The sequence below is a fragment of the Schistocerca nitens genome, chromosome 2, assembly GCF_023898315.1.
Source record: "Schistocerca nitens isolate TAMUIC-IGC-003100 chromosome 2, iqSchNite1.1, whole genome shotgun sequence".
Taxonomy (NCBI): domain Eukaryota; kingdom Metazoa; phylum Arthropoda; class Insecta; order Orthoptera; family Acrididae; genus Schistocerca; species Schistocerca nitens.
In genome coordinates, this window is record NC_064615.1 from 753985935 (window position 1) to 754006853 (window position 20919).

The 20919-nt window shown below is 43.1% G+C and overlaps 1 protein-coding gene across 1 annotated transcript in view; it reads left to right on the forward strand.

Annotated features, from left to right (window-relative positions):
* LOC126235306 (adenylate cyclase type 3) overlaps positions 1-20919 on the forward strand; it is a 628591-nt gene that overhangs the window by 230946 nt on the left and 376726 nt on the right. The window contains exon 3 of the mRNA XM_049944030.1: positions 4145-4256. Coding sequence (XP_049799987.1) covers positions 4145-4256 — 112 coding nt within the window. The remainder of the gene's footprint in view (positions 1-4144; positions 4257-20919) is intronic.

Genomic DNA, 20919 nt, shown 5'->3' on the forward strand with positions numbered 1-20919 from the left:
TTATCTCGCCCTACAATTGAACTGTGATAAGTCAATGCTAGTTCGTGTTACGTGCACTCAGTCTGAAAGTACACAACTTTAAGTACGCACTGATGTGCTTTTAAAAATAAAATGTTGAATAAAAATTACGATTAAAAAATTTGCCGTTACTTTAGAAATATTTGAAATAATGGCTTACCTGAATAAAAAAAATTAGAGTGGATGCAATTCACAAATGTTATTTATCAAATTTTATTGATACTTCACTACGAATTTTCTCAAAACCAACTACTTTTTTCTTACCATTTTTTTCAGCTGTCTTCATTTCAGGTGTTGTTGTTGTTGTTGTGGTCTTCAGTCTAGAGACTGGTTTGATGCAGCTCTCCATGCTACTCTATCCTGTGCAAGGCTTCTTCATCTCTGAGTAACTACTGCGACCTACATCCTTCTGAAACTGCTTAGTGTATTCATCTCTTGGTCTACCTCTACTATTTTTACCCTCCACGATTCCCTCCAACAATAAATTGGTGAACCCTTGATGCCTCAGAATGTGTCCTCCCAACAGGCCCCTTCCTTTATTCAGGTTGCGCCACAATTTCCTCTTCTCCCCAATTCTATTCAGTACCTCCTCATTACTTACGTGACTACCCATCTAATTTTCAGCATTCTTCTGTAGCACCACCTTCGAAAGCTTCTATTCTCTTCCTGTCTAAATTATTTATCGTCTATGTTTCACTCCCCTCCACACAAATATTTTCAGAAAAACCTTCCTGACACTTAAATCTATACCAGATGTTAACAAGCTTCTCTTCTTCAGAATCGCTTTCCTTGCCACAACCAGTCTACATTTTATATCCTCTCTACTTCGTCCATCATCAGTTATTTTGCTCCACAAATAGCAAAACTCATCTACTACTTTAAGTGTCTCATTTCCTAATCTACACCTGACTTAATTCGACAGCATTCCACTATCCTCGTTTTGCTTTTGTTGATCATCTTCTAGCCTCCTTTCAAGATGCTGTCAATTCAACTGATCTTCCAGGTCCTTTGCTGTCTCTGTCAGAATTACAATGCCATCGGCAAAGCTCAAAGTTCTTATTTCTTCTCCATGGATTTTAATTCCTGCTCCAAATTTTTCGTTTGTTACCTTTACTGCTTGCTCAATATACAGATTGAATAACGTCGGGGATAGGCTACGACCCTGTCTCACTCCCTTCTCAACCACTGCTTCCCTTTCACATCCCCTCTGTTCTTATAACTGCCATCTGGCTTCTCTATCAACTGTAAATAACTTCAGAATTTTAAAGAGAGTAATCCAGTCAACATTGTCAAAATCTTTCTCCAAGTCTACAAATGCTAGAAACGTAGGCTTGCTTTCCTTAATTTAAGATAAGTCGTAGGGTCAGTATTTCCTCGCTTGTTCCAACATTTCAATGGAATATAAACTGATCTTCCCCGAGTTCGGATTCTATCAGTTTTTCCATTCGTCTGTAAAGTACTCGAGTTAGTATTTTGAAACCATGACTTTTTAAACTGATAGCTCGGTAATTTTCACACCAGTCGACACATGATTTCTTTGGGATTGGAATTATTATATTCTTCTTGAAGTCTGAGGGTATTTCTCCTGTCTCATATATCTTGCTCAGTAGATTATAGAGTTTCGTCATGGTTGGCTCTCCCAAGGCTATCAGTAACTCTAATGGAATGTTGTATATTCCCGAGGCCTTTTTTTTTTAATTACGTCTTTTAGTGCTCAGTCAGATTCTTCACGCAGTGTCATACCTCCCATTTTATCTACATCGGGGGTGCTCTTCCATTTCCATAATATTGCACTCAAGGACATCGCCTTTGTATAGACCCTCTATATACTTCTTCCACCTTTCTGCTTTCCCATCTTTCGTTAGGACTGATTTTTCCATCTGAGCTTTTGATAATCATGCAGGTGGTTCACTTTTCTCCAAAGGTCTCTTTACTTTTCCTGTAGGCAGTGTCTATCCTACCAATTGTGATATGCGCCTCTACATCCTTACATTTGTCCTCTAGCCGTCCGTGCTTAGCCATTTCGCACTTTCTGTCAATCTCATTTTAAGACGATTGTATTCCTTTATGCCTGCTTCATTTACTGCATTTTTATATTTTCTCGTTTCATCAATTATTTCATTATCTCCTCCGTTACCCAAGGATTTCTATTAGCCCTCGTCTTTTTCCCTACATGATCCTCTGCGGCCTTCACTATTTCGTCTCTCAGAGCTACCCATTATTCTTCTATTGTATTTCTTTGCACTGCATTTGTCAACCGTTCCCTAATGCTCTCTATGAAACTATCGATAACATTCTTAGCTAACAATAAGAGTTAGAATGTAAAGCAAAAATACGAACTCTACTTTATAGGAATCGATGGTCTTACAGTACACGATCACTAAAGCCCACAATAAGCTAAGGAATTTAAGCAGACGGCGAGGTGAGTTTTAGCTTTCTGCTAACTAAACCGTATGTAGGAAGGGCTCTGAAGTTGTATTATAACACTGATTTACGCAGATATCGTAGTGTAGCACTAATTTGCGACGTATTTTACGTTTGCTTGACTGTTAACGCTCGCAAGTTATGCTCTGCGCGAAATTCTTGCAGGCGGCTTCCTCTTTCATTCCTTACCCCCGGTCCATATTCACCTACCACTTTTCCTTCTCTTCCTTTCCCTAATATCGAATTCCAGTCCCTTATGACTATTAAATTTTCATTTCCCTTAACTGTCTAAATAATTTCTCTAATCGCATCATACATTTCTTCAATCTCTCCATCATCTACGGAGCCAGTTGGCATATGAACTTGTACTACTGTGGTAGGCGTGGGCTTCGTGTCTATCTTGGCTACAATAATACGTTCACTATGCTGTTCGTAATAGCTTACTCCGCTCTTGTAATTTTTAATCCTTATTAAATCTGCTCCTGCATTACCCCTATTTGATTTTTTATTTATAACCTTGTATTCAGCTGACCAGAAGTCTTGTTCCTCCTGCCACTGAACTTCAGTAATTCCCTCTATATCTAGCTATCATTTCAGGTATAGAATACTATATTCAACAAAGACGTGTAGATTTAATAATTATGTCGCATTCTGGATGAAAGCGCACAAAGAAGAAGCAAAGGAACATTAGGATGTAATGTAACATACCTCAGGCACACGTAGACAGTCGGACTGAACAAAGATGGGACGGTAGATCTGTAGATCTCTTGTGTCCAAGAAAGCATCCCATTATCCGTTCGAACTGACTCAGTGAACCACAGGAAACCATAACCTGTATGATCCTTCGGACCATGAAACTTTTGTATTCTCGAATACGAGTACAGTGTCTCCAATTCGCTCGTAGTTAAAGTGGAGATCTGACGAACAATTTAGCCGGCCGAAGTGGCCGTGCGGTTAAAGGCGCTGCAGTCTGGAACCGCAAGACCGCTACGGTCGCAGGTTCGAATCCTGCCTCGGGCATGGATGTTTGTGATGTCCTTAGGTTAGTTAGGTTTAACTAGTTCTAAGTTCTAGGGGACTAATAACCTCAGCAGTTGAGTCCCATAGTGCTCAGAGCCATTTGACGAACAATTTACTCCTCGTTAATCTATCAACAAACACAGACACACACAAACACGCATACACACACACACACAAACGCATACATTTTATTAGACACAAAATGTAGGCTGAAATTACACCGACATGAGGCGTCATTTACACTTGACTATGCTCCTGAGATTTGGCAGAGCGTAAGCACTCTACAGCGTTTGTATGCAGTGTGTAGTGCCCATAATCCAGTCATCTGTTTTAGGTGAAAGGGGGTAGACCGAACTTCTAAAATACTTTCCTCTGGCTAGACACAGTCGATATTAAGATTTTCTCTTCCAAAACCACTCTGTCAATTTGGTGTTGTGAGTAGTACAAAGATGCAGCACACCTGGTTAGCAGACCCTGTTAGTTCGGATAAATCCCTTCGTTCCAGGGGCGGCGAACTCATTAATACGACGCCTAACGCCGCAAGGAAGCATCAGTTAAAATATTGTCTCTAGCTGTTTTCTAGTCTCTTGTATTACTGGTATACTGCAAAGAAATGTTATGTAAGGTCAGATACAGGAACAGACAACAGCCGAAAACTAACAGATTTCGTTTCATTTTGCAGCATCCTGTACGCTGACATCGTCGGCTTCACCGCGATCTCCTCCACGTACTCCGCGACAGAGCTGGTGAAAATACTCAACGAGCTGTTTGCACGCTTCGACCGGCTTTCGGAGGTGAGTAGCAAGCACTAACACCCTCTCTTTAAATGATTTCTGGAAATGTGAATAATAAACATTTTCAGAAACAATTTACAGTATTTTCTCACAGTGAAAAATCCTACAATTAAACTCTAGTTATATGTAGTTGAGCCACATCAATGGAGAACTGCACACCTCATTAATGTGATACATATGACATTAGAGAGTTGAGGGTATAGAAGGACTTATTACTATTCCCACTGCTCTTGCATGTAAAAGATGCAGTTATCTGATTTTCTGGAAGCAAATGAGTATTTATCTTTAATTCGAAGACATTACGGCGAGTTGTCGTGCGTGGAGTGTGACGCAGTGGTTAGCTTCGCCACCTGCAGTCCTGCGTGTCGCCAGTTCAATTCTTACCACGAACTGATATTTTTAAGTAGTACTTCCCCGTTCTAGTAGGTTCATGAAATAAGTTATGTTTGTGATTGATATAAATTCTCGAATATTCAATACATGTAAAAATACTATCTGGAATATTATTTTTTTAATAAATAGTTGCACACTCCGTCAAGGAAGTCAGTTCTGATTTGGCTGTACGTTTCTTTTCGTAATAAACGTGCTTTCTGTGCAAAGTGTTGTATTTTATTGACGACCATGCTTTGGGATTTGGACTCGATCGTGGTCTTGACAAGGTAACATCACAGTCGCTCCAATTAGGCTACATAAAAGCCGGCTGTATAATAGCCGTCACCTGCACAGGCAGGAACCAGAATACAAGCAGTACATCTTTCCAAAGTTCCATATATTCAGGAGACCGATGGATTCCAAGCTAGCAGTAAGTCAGCTGCACACTAAGCCTCCATCAGATTTTTTCCCATGCCGCCGTTCAGGACCCGACGAAGTGGCTGAGGGGATTCGACAGTCACGAAACACAACAATTGGGATATGATGTATATTTTACTTGGACGGCACAGCCCAGCAATGTTGGAATACAACGAAGAGAAGCTCAATAGCTGCGACAAATCCAAAGCCACATTGAGAAAAACATTTGGTGACAATCAAAAAATGAATCTGAATAAGACAGAAACCGATAGAATATCACATTTGACGAAAGCCGTCGACCAAGGTACGTCCCGAAGTCTTCTGGTGAAGGATCTCATAACAACAGAAGAATGCATTAACTGGTGCCAGCGCATCGGGGAAATGCAATGGAAAAGAGTTGGCTGTGCTTGTGGTAGATCACCATGACGTCGCCAGTCTCATACACCAGGCTGTAAGACAGCACAATGTCAGTCGTATCTTGTTTACCTTCGGTATGTAAACATATTCTGAAACATAATTGGTCAATGAGACCATAAACATATTTTTCTACGATGATGTCTCAAAGGCAGGGGAGATTTGTTTTAACATTTTAGCATGCACTTGAGAATGGCTATTAAGGCGAAATCATGATTACGTGAAATAAATACAGTCAAACGAGAATTTCTTTAAAAATTCTACATGATTGTGGTCCTCCAAGAAGCAAAAATCAGTAGTAGAGAATGTTAAAAGTTTATAGACCTACGACACCTGTCTCAACCACCAGTAGTACATGTCATGAAGAATGGACTCTGCCAACTCGGACTAAAATCACAACCGTCAAGCGACAACCCAGCATCCGACCGAAGTAGGTACAACCAACTCTTTAATTATGGCGCCCCGCAGAAGAGAATGGAGGCAATACTCTTATCAATTTTCACTGTGGACACCCTGCGAACGTTGTACGCTACTGCAGAGAAAAAAGACGAGTATTCGGCGACTATTATGAAGCACGATCTCAGCCATCACAACACCCCTAATCATACCAATCCAATACAGACGATTTAGGAACTATTGCTCTTTGGAATATGCTAAAATATCTACATCACATTAGAGTCTTACACTACAGCCAATAATTGCGATGCTAGAGGTCTATGGTAACGAAAATACACTCCTGGAAATGGAAAAAAGAACACATTGACACCGGTGTGTCAGACCCACCATACTTGCTCCGGACACTGCGAGAGGGCTGTACAAGCAATGATCACACGCACGGCACAACGGACACACCAGGAACCGCGGTGTTGGCCGTCGAATGGCGCTAGCTGCGCAGCATTTGTGCACCGCCGCCGTCAGTGTCAGCCAGTTTGCCGTGGCATACGGAGCTCCATCGCAGTCTTTAACACTGGTAGCATGCCGCGACAGCGTGGACGTGAACCGTATGTGCAGTTGACGGACTTTGAGCGAGGGCGTATAGTGGGCATGCGGGAGGCCGGGTGGACGTACCGCCGAATTGCTCAACACGTGGGGCGTGAGGTCTCCACAGTACATCGATGTTGTCGCCAGTGGTCGGCGGAAGGTGCACGTGCCCGTCGACCTGGGACCGGACCGCAGCGACGCACGGATGCACGCCAAGACCGTAGGATCCTACGCAGTGCCGTAGGGGACCGCACCGCCACTTCCCAGCAAATTAGGGACACTGTTGCTCCTGGGGTATCGGCGAGGACCATTCGCAACCGTCTCCATGAAGCTGGGCTACGGTCCCGCACACCGTTAGGCCGTCTTCCGCTCACGCCCCAACATCGTGTAGCCCGCCTCCAGTGGTGTCGCGACAGGCGTGAATGGAGGGACGAATGGAGACGTGTCGTCTTCAGCGATGAGAGTCGCTTCTGCCTTGGTGCCAATGATGGTCGTATGCGTGTTTGGCGCCGTGCAGGTGAGCGCCACAATCAGGACTGCATACGACCGAGGCACACAGGGCCAACACCCGGCATCATGGTGTGGGGAGCGATGTCCTACACTGGCCGTACACCACTGGTGATCGTCGAGGGGACACTGAATAGTGCACGGTACATCCAAACCGTCATCGAACCCATCGTTCTACCATTCCTAGACCGGCAAGGGAACTTGCTGTTCCAACAGGACAATGCACGTCCGCATGTATCCCGTGCCACCCAACGTGCTCTAGAAGGTGTAAGTCAACTACCCTGGCCAGCAAGATCTCCGGATCTGTCCCCCATTGAGCATGTTTGGGACTGGATGAAGCGTCGTCTCGCGCGGTCTGCACGTCCAGCACGAACGCTGGTCCAACTGAGGCGCCAGGTGGAAATGGCATGGCAAGCCGTTCCACAGGACTACATCCAGCATCTCTACGATCGTCTCCATGGGAGAATAGCAGCCTGCATTGCTGCGAAAGGTGGATATACACTGTACTAGTGCCGACATTGTGCATGCTCTGTTGCCTGTGTCTATGTGCCTGTGGTTCTGTCAGTGTGATCATGTGATGTATCTGACCCCAGGAATGTGTCAATAAAGTTTCCCCTTCCTGGGACAATGAATTCACGGTGTTCTTATTTCAATTTCCAGGAGTGTAAGATGTTATATCTGATACATACAATGATACTGCAGTGCACCATAAGCAGGTCATTCAGATTTACCGTAGATGTTCCATTATGTTTATCCGTAATGACAAGCCCAGCTGTAATAACCACCCTCTTGCCAGAGGCAATAGAGGCAGCTCTACATATGACTTCTCGTGCCACTTGCGACACTCGGTGATGAGTTGTTGCTTTTAACCGCCACGACTCCATGGGTGACTGTACTTCATCTGGATGTCACATCAACAGATACATGGAAATTTTCTCGACACTTTCCTGCTCCTCTGCCTAAGATGCAAAGACACACACTTTGCAGGTTTTGAAGGCGTCGATGTTGACGCTTTGTCCTCTGTACGACAATCTGCAGATAGTACGGCATGCCGGTATGGAGAACAAATACATTATATTGCGTGCCTGCCAAAAAATTTGGTACACTGTTCGCATGAATTTACGTCTTTACATTACTATAGGACTAAACACTGAGGACGTCAGTGCTGATAATATATTTACTCAGTAGAGCTGCATAACATGGAGTTTACCTTAAACTGGATCACACCTGGAACGTGTTGCGGCATAAACTTCCTGTATTTGTTATCAAGCGTTGCTTTAGATGAGGCACCTGTCGTACTAGAAATAATACAAGCAAATGCACTGGCTTCACTTCCATTTCCTCGCTTAAGGGATTTCAAGGGCTTGCTTTCCTCAGTTCCTTTAAAATACTGTGGCACACCGTCTGCTTTAAATACGACCTCTTATCCAGTTCTAAGTGCTTAAAATATTTAACCAAAATCTGAATTTTATTTTTGTCAGCACAATGTTTCTGTACATGGTACATCAGCGGCATAAGCAACTGCGGCGTTGGACTATTGTCAACTTCCGTAGCCTCAGTAGCGTCTTGGAATACTTCGAGAAAATTAATTTGTTAGATACTTGATAATATCGTTTCATAAACAAGTGTATTTGACCAAATTCACAAAAACTTCAGCAATTTGTTGATGGGTATGAAGACGAGTCTCACTGTGCTGCTGTACGGTAATCTGCAACCAAGAATATTTCACATGGGCACGCCTTTTTAAGTAAGTTAAGGCATTTCTCGTCGATTTCAACGACGCGTTAACCTTAGGACAATATTCCTGCAATTACACACATTAAAAAAAGTTCAGAGAGTTCCGCAACCTGTACAGAAAAATGGAACAGAGATCAACATAAACGTTATTTCCACCCTTTTTATTGCTCATGAAAACCATACACTGCATGTTGTACCATCATACAGTGAGACCTTCAGAGGTGGTGGTCGAGATTGCTGTACACACCGGTACCACTAATACCACAGTAGCACGACCTCTTGCGTTAATGCGTGCCTGTATTCGTCGTGGCATACTATCCGCAACTTTATCAAGGCAGTGTTGGTCCAGATTGACCATTTCCTCAACGGCAATTCGGCGTAGTTCCCTCAGAGTGGTGGATCACGTCGTCCATAAACAGCCCCTTTCAATCTATCTAAGGCAAGTTCGATGGGGTTCATGCCTGGAGAACATGCTGGCCACTCTGGTCTAGCGATGTCGTTATCCCGAAGGAAGTCATTCACAAGAAGAGCATGATGGGGGCACGAATTGTCGTCCATGAAGACGATTGTCTGGTTGAAGGCGTAAGCGAAACTAATCGGTGAAGAGAACGTGATGCCAATCCTGAGCGGTCAATTCGGCATGATGCTGGGCCCATCTGTACCGTGCTGCATGGTATCGTCGTTGCAAAGATGGAAATCACCGCGGACGCCGGGAGTGAAGTCGAGCATCATGCAGCCTATTGCGCCTAGTTTGAGTCGTAACACGACGTCCTGTGGCCGCGCGAAAAGCATTATTCAACATGGTGGCGTTGCTGTCAGGGTTCCTCCGAACCATAATCCGTAGGTAGCGATCGTCCACTGCAGGATCCTTGGGCGGCTTGAGCGAGGAATGTCATCGACAGTTCCTGTCTCTCTGTATCTCCTACATGTCCGAACAACATCGTTTTGGTTCACTCCGAAACGCCTGGACACTTCCCTTGTTAATAGCCATTCCTAGCACAAAGTAACAATGCAGACGCGATCGAACCGCGATACTGACCGTCTAGGCATGATTTAACTACAGACAACACGAGCCGTGTACCTCCATCCTGATGGAATGACTGGAACTGTTCGGCTATCGGGCCCCTCCGTCTAACAGGCGATGCTCACGCATGGGTGTTTACATGTTTGGGTGGGTTTAGTGACATCTCTGAACAGTCAAAGGGACTATGTCTGTGATACAATATCCAGAGTCAACGTCTATCTTCAGGAGTTCTGTGAACCGGGGTGATGAAAAACTTTTTTGATGTGTTTATTTATCCTCAAGAGTGTGGCGAAGAACGGTACTAATGGGAGTGATTGTTGTGCGCAAGTAACAGTAGTTCTATTCTCGAGTGCTTTTTTACATTTGTCACCTTACCTGTAACGAACGTAACATTCGGCAGATGGCTTGTAAATATCACTAACTTGGTCGTGTTATAGTTTCAGTTTTTCCCTATATATTTGTATCACTTTTCTCCACATCAGATGGGATATCCGCAGAAAACTGGACCCGATTTTTACACTGGAACTCTCGCCGTGATTTCATGCATTGTAAGAGTAGAGTAAGAGGAGCGCGTCTTTCCACGTGCAAGTTGTACGCGCACGCACCATCCTCCATATCTTGCATCACTTGTGGGACCATAGCAAAAATTTAATAGTCTGCCATTTCATTTTCATTGCAAAAAATTGCTGATGAATGAAGAATCATGTCCCTTGCACTTGCAGTTGGGTACTGTGCTCCTGTTCCTGTCAGTGTTGTGCAAGACGTAGAAAGCGTTTTCCTGCAACAGTGTTAAACGGCCGCAAATCTCCTGCATCCATAGTTACACCCATCTCCATGTCAATGGATTCAGCTGGAGGCGGAAGGTAGCCACTACTATATACTTGACTATTAGGAGAAACTTTGCAGATATTCAAGTGTTCCAACAGCATTCTGGTACTGTCACCACGGAAAGTTAATACCTTACGACAGCCACTACATTCTGCAAAACCAACAATTCCTTTTTAATTCTCTTCAACGTGTGTGTTCCTCTTCCAGTTTCAGGGAAACTTTCTTTTCTCTTCTACACATGTTCTAATTCTTGGCCGTTGGGAGGACCTTCACCGTTCTATACGTGTTTCTGACAATATTATTATTATTATTATTATTATTATTATTATTATTATTATTATTATTATACCATTACCTAAACGCTATCAAGAAAACCAAAACAGTTGCGAGTTGCTTACAATCTGGTCTCTTCAGTGTTTTCACTGAACTGTCTGCATAGGGCTGCATTAGCCGGCCACACACGAAAGGATGTTAGGGACAGTCCTCAGTTGTTTCCAACGGATTCTGGAACACCTGCAGTCTACTCCTGTGCATTAATGGAGACACGACCTGGAGACCGTTAGCTGCAATTCTCGAAACAGCCGATCCGGCCTCAATAGCTGGGAGCACATATGCGGATTTCGCAGTGACGGGCCAGGCCACCTTCAGAACGCCCATGAGTTTCCTAGGGTGCCGACGTGACAGCAAATTCTTGTCGCCTCCAGTACGCTGAGGGAGAAGGCAACTGACCACATCGAAAAACTTATTAAATTGTAACGAAAGAGACCTTGTTTGTGGACAATAACGCTGGCAGAATACAAGAAGGAGAATATAAAAAGTAGGTCGTAGAAAGAGATTCTTGAATCATTTCAAGACGATATTCCCACTTTGGAGCAAAGTGTAACAAGAACTCAGCTACAAAATTTGACATCATGTTTCACAAAAGAGCTCAGAAATGTGGATGCTTTGGAAAGTGGAAAAAGAGAAGGTTCAAATGGCTCTGAGCACTATGGGACTTAACATCTATGGTCATCAGTCCCCTAGAACTACTTGAACCTAACTAACCTAAGGACAGAACACAACACCCAGTCATCACGAGGCAGAGAAAATCCCTGACCTCGCCGGGAATCGAACCCGGGAACCCGGGCGCGGAAAGCGAGAACGCTACCGCACGACCACGAGCTGCGGACGAAAAAGAGAAGGATTATATGTGCAAACCAATAAAGAGTTGCTGTACTATGTTCATTATTGTGTTATGCATTACTGTGTTACATCCGTTATCATCCAGGATGAGTTATTTTTCTTTGTAAAGGATAAAGAACGCCCTGTCCTTAGCGTACCAAACCTTCATGATTCTCAAAGTTGCAGACGATTCAGAAAGCAAGTCCACTCGTGTGTGGCCAGTCATTCCCGCTTTCGCTGTCTCTTTCCCTGTGGCATCGAGTCCTTTGACACCCGGACTCGACCGGGTACCCGATCGAACAGCCGTCTCCGACGGCGCGTCGCGGCTAGCGCATTGTACCCCAGGTACGGCTGAGCTCGACTATCCGCGGTGCGTGCGGCATAGCGGAGCGGCCGGCGGCAGAAGGGCTGGGACGGGTAAATGTGGCGTGATGCACAGCTCTGGTTAATTGCTGTCGGTGTTCGCTAAAGTGGAACAGAGAGATTAGGCTACAATATTGACCACCGTGTCTGCATACGACACAGCAGAGCAAAACGGTACATCTGTCTCCTCCTCCGCCACGAGGCCGAAACAACACTGAAAAGGCAAAAAAATCTGATACACCTGCGTAATATCGTGTAGGACTCTCGCAAGCATGCAGAAGTCCCGAAACACGGCGTGGCATGGAGTCGACTAACGTCTGAAGTAATGCTGGAGGGAACTGGAACCATGAATCTTGCAGGGCTATCCGTAAATCCGGAAGAGTACGAGGGGGTGGAGATTAGTTCTGAATAACACATTGTAAGACATCTCAGATATGATCAATAATGTTCATGTCTGGGGAGTTTGGCTGCCAGTGGAAGTGTTCAAACTCAGAAGAGTGTTCCTTGAGCCACTCTGTAGCAATTCTGGACGTGTGAGGTGTCGCATTGTCCTGCTGAAATTCCTCACGTCCGTCGGAATCCACAATGGACATGAATGGATACAGGTGATCAGATAGGATGTTTATGTACGTGTCACCTGTCAGAATTGTTTGTCCTGCTCTTGCAGGATCTTCTTCCGTCCGCGACGATGTCGGAGCTTGGATGTTTTACCGGATTCCTGATATTGACTGGACACTCATGAAATGGTCGTACGGTAAAATCCCCACCTCATCGCTACATTGGAGATGCTGTGTCTCATCGCTCGTGTCCGACTGTAACACCACGTTCCGACTCACTCAAATCTTGATAACCTGCCATTGCAGCAACCTAACCGATCTAACAACTGTGCTGTTGTTGCCTTATATAGGCGTTGCCGACCTCAGCGCCGTTTCTTGCCTGTTTACACATCCCTACAATTGAATGCGCACGCCTGTACCAGTTTTTTTGGTGCTTCAGTGTATAACGGATGCACTGTCGCTGCTTCATTTGGACTATACTCAAGATTACTACGTGAAACGTATCACCAAGGCAGCTGGCAAGTGACTCTGATACGAACCCTAAATTTCCAGGAGAGAGATCGAGAGGGCTATAGCGCCAACCACCGGCCAGTGAGATGCGGCCAGGGAGACTTTGCACGTATTTTTACGCTTTACTATGGAAAAGTTGCTATACCTCTACTTTTGGCTGTACCGTATCGCTCTTCGCTTGTCGGACGTCACGTATCAAGTCGAAGTTTATGACTACCAACGAGTCAAAAGCTCTCTGTCTTCATCCATGTCCTCCGAATGAAGCCCTGCTATATGCCAGAAGTGCCGATCGACGATATCGACGGCGGTAGGATCAATAAAACTAAAGACCTCCTCGACGACGGCGAAGATCATAGCGAACAGGATAAAACGGACATAATGCGAGAGCCCGCCAGCGCTGCCATACACAGTAACACTGACCAGATCTAGATCCTGGGCGCTGTAGTCGGCTCCAGTGACGTCTGAAACAGGGAGTCACTGTTTCTTCAGGATAGACAGAAACGGCGTGAACTGAAGTGCGTGGAGTTAGGCGCAGTGAGTAGCATCACTGCCTGCCGCGCTTCAGGTCGTACTTTCAGCGACCGCATTCAGTTATTTGTTATTTAGTGTTTATCATTTGTGGAAGGTTCTTGAAATATCTTATGTTCGTAATGTTCGTATATTCTGGAGTATTCAATGTTTGTGTAAAAACCTGTACTCGCCGTCCATACACGGTCTATCTGTGCCAAATGTTGTCTCTCATTGACGATCTTTCAGTTTTGGCTTGATTTGGATTTCGGTGCAACAGTACTAATGTTTCAAAAACTGTACTGGTTCCTCGCGCTCCGCATAATAAACAAGGTGTTCGTGTGCAAGTAAATGAGGAAAATTATCAAACTAACAAATGACATAATAACAAGAGATTTCTTTCAACTGCCTATTCAAGAGGATACATATAACCAGACAACAAGAGGGACTGCAAGTACTATGGGGAGGGCAGAGAAGCTAAATGAACGACCTGGTTCGTCTCCCACATGCACAGACCTACTTCTCCATGTAGCTTGCTGCCGGCTTTGGCACACAAGCGTACCTTGTCCACGTGTACGTGTTGAGTCGAACCGCCATTTTCAGGCACTATTGCTGATGACCAATCAATTTACTTTTCTAAGTACCCAGCTGAGACACTGCATAATCTCACGGTTTGCTCCGTGAGACCTTATAAAACTTATTCTTCGTAGGAAAGCAAGATTGTTAAACCATGCAGTCCAGGGATGTGCTAGCCTCAGCAATGTTTCCTTTGAGTGCTACTTGTAGTCATACTGTGGATACGCTACGTCTCCCACTTTGAAGGTTACTGACCCTGTCACCCAAACTTCACTGTCAGCAGCTGGACCTCTTCATCTTCGTATGGCCATTTCAGTATTATCTACAATTCTGATACTTAATTATCAGTTCTCCCTGCAATGTTATCAGGATGTAACCTATAAACCTAATTTTGTCTGATTAGTTTCATTATCATTAAGAAGAATATTCTTAAAATCTGATATAAATCTTAAATCAGTTGATGCAGTTATTTTAATTTACATCCACATAAGTACCTTCTAATGCACACTTAAGTGCCTGGCAGTGGGTTCATACAATTCCTCTTTCTCTTATTATATACCCCGGTGTAGGTGGATGTCAACAAAATGTTTTTGCAGTCGGAGCAGAACGTTGGAGATGGAAATTTCGTGAAAATTTCCAGCCGCAATGAAAAACGCCTTTGTTTCAATGATTTCCACTTGAACCCTCCTATCACATCCGAGACGCTCTCGCCTCTGTTTCGAAACAATACAAAACAGTCTGCCCTGCTTTGGACTTCCTCGATGTCCTCCGTAAATAATATCTGGTAAGGATCCCATTCTGCACAGCAGTACTCCAGCAGAGGCCGGACAAGCGTAGTGTAGGTAACCGCTTTAGCAGACCTGTTGCATCTTCCAAGTTTTCTGCCAGTAAAAGGCAGTTTTTAATTTGCCTTCCCCACAACATTATCTATATAATCGTTCCAGTTTAAGTTATTCTTAATTGCAATTCCCAGGTATTTAGTTGAATTGATGGCCTTTAGATTCGTGTGGTTTATCGTGTAACGGAAATTTAACGGACTCCTTTTAGTACTCATGTGGATGACCTCACACTTCTCATTATTTAGTGAACTACCACTTTTCGCACGTTACACATATCTTGTCTAAATCATCTTGTCTTGCAGTTGGCATTATTAGACAGTAAATGACAGTAAATTCTGCAAACAATGTAAGAGGACTGCTCTGATTGTCTCCTAAATCCTTTATATAGATTAGGAACAGCAGAGGGCCTATAACACTTCGTTGTGGAACGTCAAATGTCACTTCTGTTCTACTCGATGATTTTCCATCATTTACTACGAACTGTGACCCTTCGCTTACAAAACCAAATATCCATATTAATTACACCCAAATTCTGAAGGTCGCTTGTTTTTCTTGGGCTACCCTAAGAGTGTACTACTGCAAAAAAACATTGTTGTTTTACAACATCCATGTTACTGTTGTCTCATTATAACGTAGACACATAGCTGGCTCCACTGGATACCATATGGAAACACAGATATTCAACCGATGTGAGAGGCGAACATCACCTTAGAACGTTTATTTGGGCTTCTTGAGAGCATCCTACAGTCTAAATCCTACAGTCTAAATGAATGATAAACTTACATTACCTGTGCTTTATCCAACATGTCCCTTGTCTTGTTTGACAGAATGCTATGGAATTGCGTTACAGAGCACGGAAAGGTGCTCGTCAAACACTCCGGAACAACTGCTGGAAGAACACGGGCTAGTGGCTGCGAATTATACACTTACAGGATCATATTGCATAACTCATGGAAAATAAAGGCCCTCTTATTCATTTGGTTATGAATCCACTCTTATTGATTATGTTCCGATGACTGACTTCCCACAGGCGGCAGTGGCAATGCAGCGCGTCCTATGATCACAACCGTTCAACAGTAGAAGAAAATTCCAAGCTTCTGTTGAGCCAAATTTATCACTGTACACCCTATGCCCACATTGCAGTGCACACATCGTTTATTGAAACCCGTAACACGGCTTCAGAGTGCGTTAATGAATAACGTCCCAGTAATTATAATTACATTAATAGTCAGCTACTAATAAATTATTATACATTGCTTTTATTAGCCCTGGCTACGAGACATCAAAAGGCTCTATGAACAAATATGGCCACTATATTTCTGTGCTGCGTGTGGAACTCCCCAAGGCAACAAGGCATAAAAATGAAAACCCATTCAAGAAGGCAACAAGCATTGTAACTATCATACATACGCTAATGAGCCAAAACGTTACGACCACTGCCCAACAAGGTCTGTATAGGAGAGGTCAAGTCACGCTCCCAAAATCCTTTGCGATGCTGCCTACTTTTGGGTCTTCATACGATTGTAGCAGGCAAAGTTTGTTTATAGTCATCGTCAGTGAAAGTAAATTTCGCTGTAGGAAGCTTCCAAATAGGATGCTACGTTGCATCGAGCTGTAGCAATAACTCAGCAAAAGGAATGAGGCTATCAGTCGGAAACCTAAATGTTTACAAAACTATAGGAGAGAGAAATGAAAACTAACTGTTTGTGGGGTAAGTAATTAGATCTGCGATATCGTGTTTTTCTATTAAGTATAAGTGCATATATCTTGTCTGAGATATACTTGGAGGACTTTGAGGACTCGCAAATCGAGATGAGTAAAGCTGATACAAGGGAGCTATAAGAATGGAATGCAGTTCTTCTGAAATTCAACGCTCGTAATCTATTTGTAATCTGAAATATCAAAAAGCGAAGACTGACCATAACAGACAGTAGTGACGACGAGCTTCTCATATGTATTTTCAAGTTTTTTGGCATATATTTTTACGATAAAAATGCTAATGTTAAGTAAAATTTATAATGTTGTTTGTAAACCACTAATCGCCGCGATCTGATATTAGTCTCTTCAGTACCATAAGGCATGGTAGGTTTGTAAAGATACCAAATTAACAACTAGCGAAATGAGTTCTGATTAAAATTGTGGACGCTCAGTAATTTGTATACCGCTGCTATCTTTCTGTACTTCCTGTCAACGACATGGCTAGTAGAGCTCGTTGTGTATAATGTTGTCAGTAAAATATTTTTGCATTAAAAATACTACAAGATACAATTATTTCAACAAATATGGCCACTTCTCTGATGTAAGTATTCAAGCTGTAAGTGCAATGATGTATTATGTAATGATACACACTGCAACATTAGCTTTATAGCGGTGTGCAACGCAGAGGTTAAATTGTCATGTTACTGAAAATTGTTTGATAACTTGATACACGTATGTGCTGTAGACTGCGTAATGTTATTAAAATGGCTGCTGAAAAGCTGCTTCAGATTTAACTTCCCTCTGAAAATTTTGATTCATTAAATAATAGAGTTCCTTAACTACGTTCATTATTAATGAAACTTCTGAACTACAAAAGGAGATGTGTAATAGAACTGAATACCTTATTGTAAATTTGTAACTGCAAAACGAAGAGCTAAATGCAAAGGCGGGGGTTTATACTAACGTCACTTTTGTTATTCAGAAAATTCACAAGTCATATCTGTGCTGTAGTATATGTGTCACCATTTGCATACGACTGAATGATATATAAATCATTCTTATGACTCCAAACATAAAAAGAAAGACATGTGAGAAAGCTGCCATGAAGGGAAAGCAGAAAATGTTTCTTCAGCGAGAGCAGACAAACTATTTACAAAGACTCTCTGCATGAAATCCCCAGAAACGGCCAATGAAATTGTAAGATTTGACCTAAAAGTGAAACGTGCTGTTGGTGCAAAGGGTTAAGAGTTTTTGAGAGGTACAAATCACCTACTGCCATCTGCAAGAACATTGAGGAAGAGAATTGAATCCTGTATAGTTGCACCAGGCATCCAGTGTGGCATTAACGAGAGATTAGCGTGAACCTTTTCTCAAAATATGTGCAAGGATGGCTGTGTATACTTTCATTAGATGAAATGCAAATAATATCATTTGCAGAATATGACAAGCTTTTAAAAAGACATCTAGATTTTTCAAATCAAGAATTTAGTAGTTCCCTGAAGTTGCAGCTAGCCTGTATTGTTTTCGTGATGTGAGATACGTCAGTGCATGCTGGAGACAAGTAGTAGCATATTTCTAAATGGGAACTCAACCCACTCTGCTAAACTGTGGCAAAGAAGGTAACTGAACGTTTATTCAGGCAGGGATTTATAGCAAATTGGATCTGAAATGATATGTAATGTTGGCATATGATGAACACTTGGAGTTATTTCTATTTGTAGCCAAGTGAACCATAAAATTAATCACACCTACTTGCCTTATGAGATTTTGTACTTTGCTGCATACGTACCTCACATTAAAAAAATATATATTCGGAACTGTTTGATATTGAAAGTGAGTCTACTGCGAGAGAGATCACTTTTTGTAGTAACATATTGAACTTTTAGGAAAAATTCGACATATTGAAAATTTAGGAAAAATTCAAGGGGAGCGCGGAACTGCTTCTGGTTATCAGTTTGTCAGTAAGTGAAATGAACCCAGACGCATTTGCAAAAATGAGAGTTCCAATCACTAGGAACTTACTGAATCATACTGTGGCTTCGGGTGCGCATTATCAGATATTATTTCAAAAGAGAATGTAGCAACTAACTAATTTGTAAACGGTGTTAGTATGTGGTACGAAAGTCTCTTTGTAGAAACCAGATAAGATGATGCACTGTAGACAGATCTTGAAATGATACGAATAAAAATTCTCGGGTTTCCAAAAGTTTTAAGTAATTAAAATTGCACGAGCTTTCAGTCAAACACTTCTTGACCATTTTTAATTGGTATGACTAGCTGCCGGCTGTGACGTAACTAGTGCCCTGGGCTTCGCCATATACAGACATATGGTAACTCGGCGTTCGATATGCCCACTTCAGCCGCGCCATCGTTGGATCACGTCATGCTGAGCTGCAGGCCACCGTCTCTATTTAGGGTGTTATTGGCAATTTTTGTTGCACTGGCTTCAATAATTACGCATCGCAGAGGCCGTTTGTGCGAGCAACGACGGACGTTTGGTCAAATTTTATCCGGTGTCCGTTTTCTAAAGCATGTTCAGCTTAAGCAGATTTCTCGGGGTAGTGTAAGCGTAAAACTTCTCATGCTCTTCCTCGCGTTTTTCCACAGTGTGTACTATCAGTACGAGATAATACTGGCCACATTCGCAAGATCTCTTGCAGACCCCAGACTTTCTGAGGCGTGATGCCTCTCTAACTGGTCTCTGTAATTGACGAATTTTCGTCGGAGGCCTGAAGACCGATTTGATCTTGTGTCGTTTCAGCAGGCAGCTTATACTGCCCGACACGGAGCCACAGAAAGACAAGAAAGCAAATTTCTCTTTCTGGTCCTCGTCCGTGGTCTTTTTGTGAAACTTGATTCAAATCACTTCATGTATTTGATGGAGGTTATAGGAATTGTTTCCAAAGGGCCATGCGTAGGTGGCTCAGCTCACGGAGCAGGTTATCAGAGTCTGATATCTTTCTTGCATGATGCACCAATGTTTGTAAAACAGCGTGCTTTTGTGCCGGGTGATGATGGCTGATGGCGTCTAAGTACGGATCGGTGTGGGTGGGTTTTCTATAGACGCTGTGGCCAAGGCATCCACGTCGTTTGCGGCGCACGAGAACGTCCAGGAACGATAGAACATTGTTTTTTCTACTTCCATGCTAAACTCGATGTTACTGTTAATGCCGTTGAGTTGTTCCAAGAACTCGTAGAGTTTCTCACATGCGCGGGACCAAACGAAAAACGTGTCGTCAGCGTATCGAAACAAAGTTCTAGGCTTTAACGGCGTCGTGTCTGAGGTAATATCCTCAAAATTCTTCTTGGAGAGGTTTGCAGCAGCTGGAGCTAACGGACTACCCATTGCAACTCCGTCAGTCTGATAGTAATACTGGCCATTGTACAGAAAATAAGAGTTTGCCTAAATAGCTCGACCGCTTCACCTACAAAAACTGGGATATTAGGTACAAACAGCCTTTGACAGGCACATTCGTAAACAGCGCCACAACTTCAAAACTGACCATAATGTCGCCCTCACTAACTCCAAGACGATTAATCTGATTGATAAAATCCGCCGAATTTTTTAATACGAATTTCGCAGTGTCGCTCATGTGGAGCGAGGAGGTTGGGCAAGTACTTCGCCAGCTTGTATATTGATGAACAAATGGTGGATACAATAAGGCGGAATGGATTCCCGTCCTTCAGGGTCTTCGGTAAAGCATAAGCAGTAGGTGCTATTGGTGCACGTATATCTGGATGCCGCGGGCACCTGTGACGTCACAGCCGGCAGCTGATGTATGTAAGGGGCGTACCAGCAGCCCAATGGCAGTCATACCATTGACAATGGGCAAGGGGTGCTCGGTCGAAAGCTCGTGTAATTTTGATTACTTGACACAGTTGGAAACGCGAGAACTTTTTATTCAATATTATCGCCATGAGACTCTGCACTGTTACACTAAAATGGTTTACAACATTGAGTTTCAGTGAGAAGAAGTAGTGGAAGCCAATACAAACTGGACCTCAGCTGCCAACTACAACTGCTCTGAAATTATTTGAGGAACCGTTTTCCAAACAAGTAATTTACTAGATTGTCAACAAACTGTGTTGAATCTTTTTTTTCCAAAATTTCGAGAAACTGGTTATACTCATCCTACGCCCGTCAAATTACGGAATGTAACCAAGTTAATAAA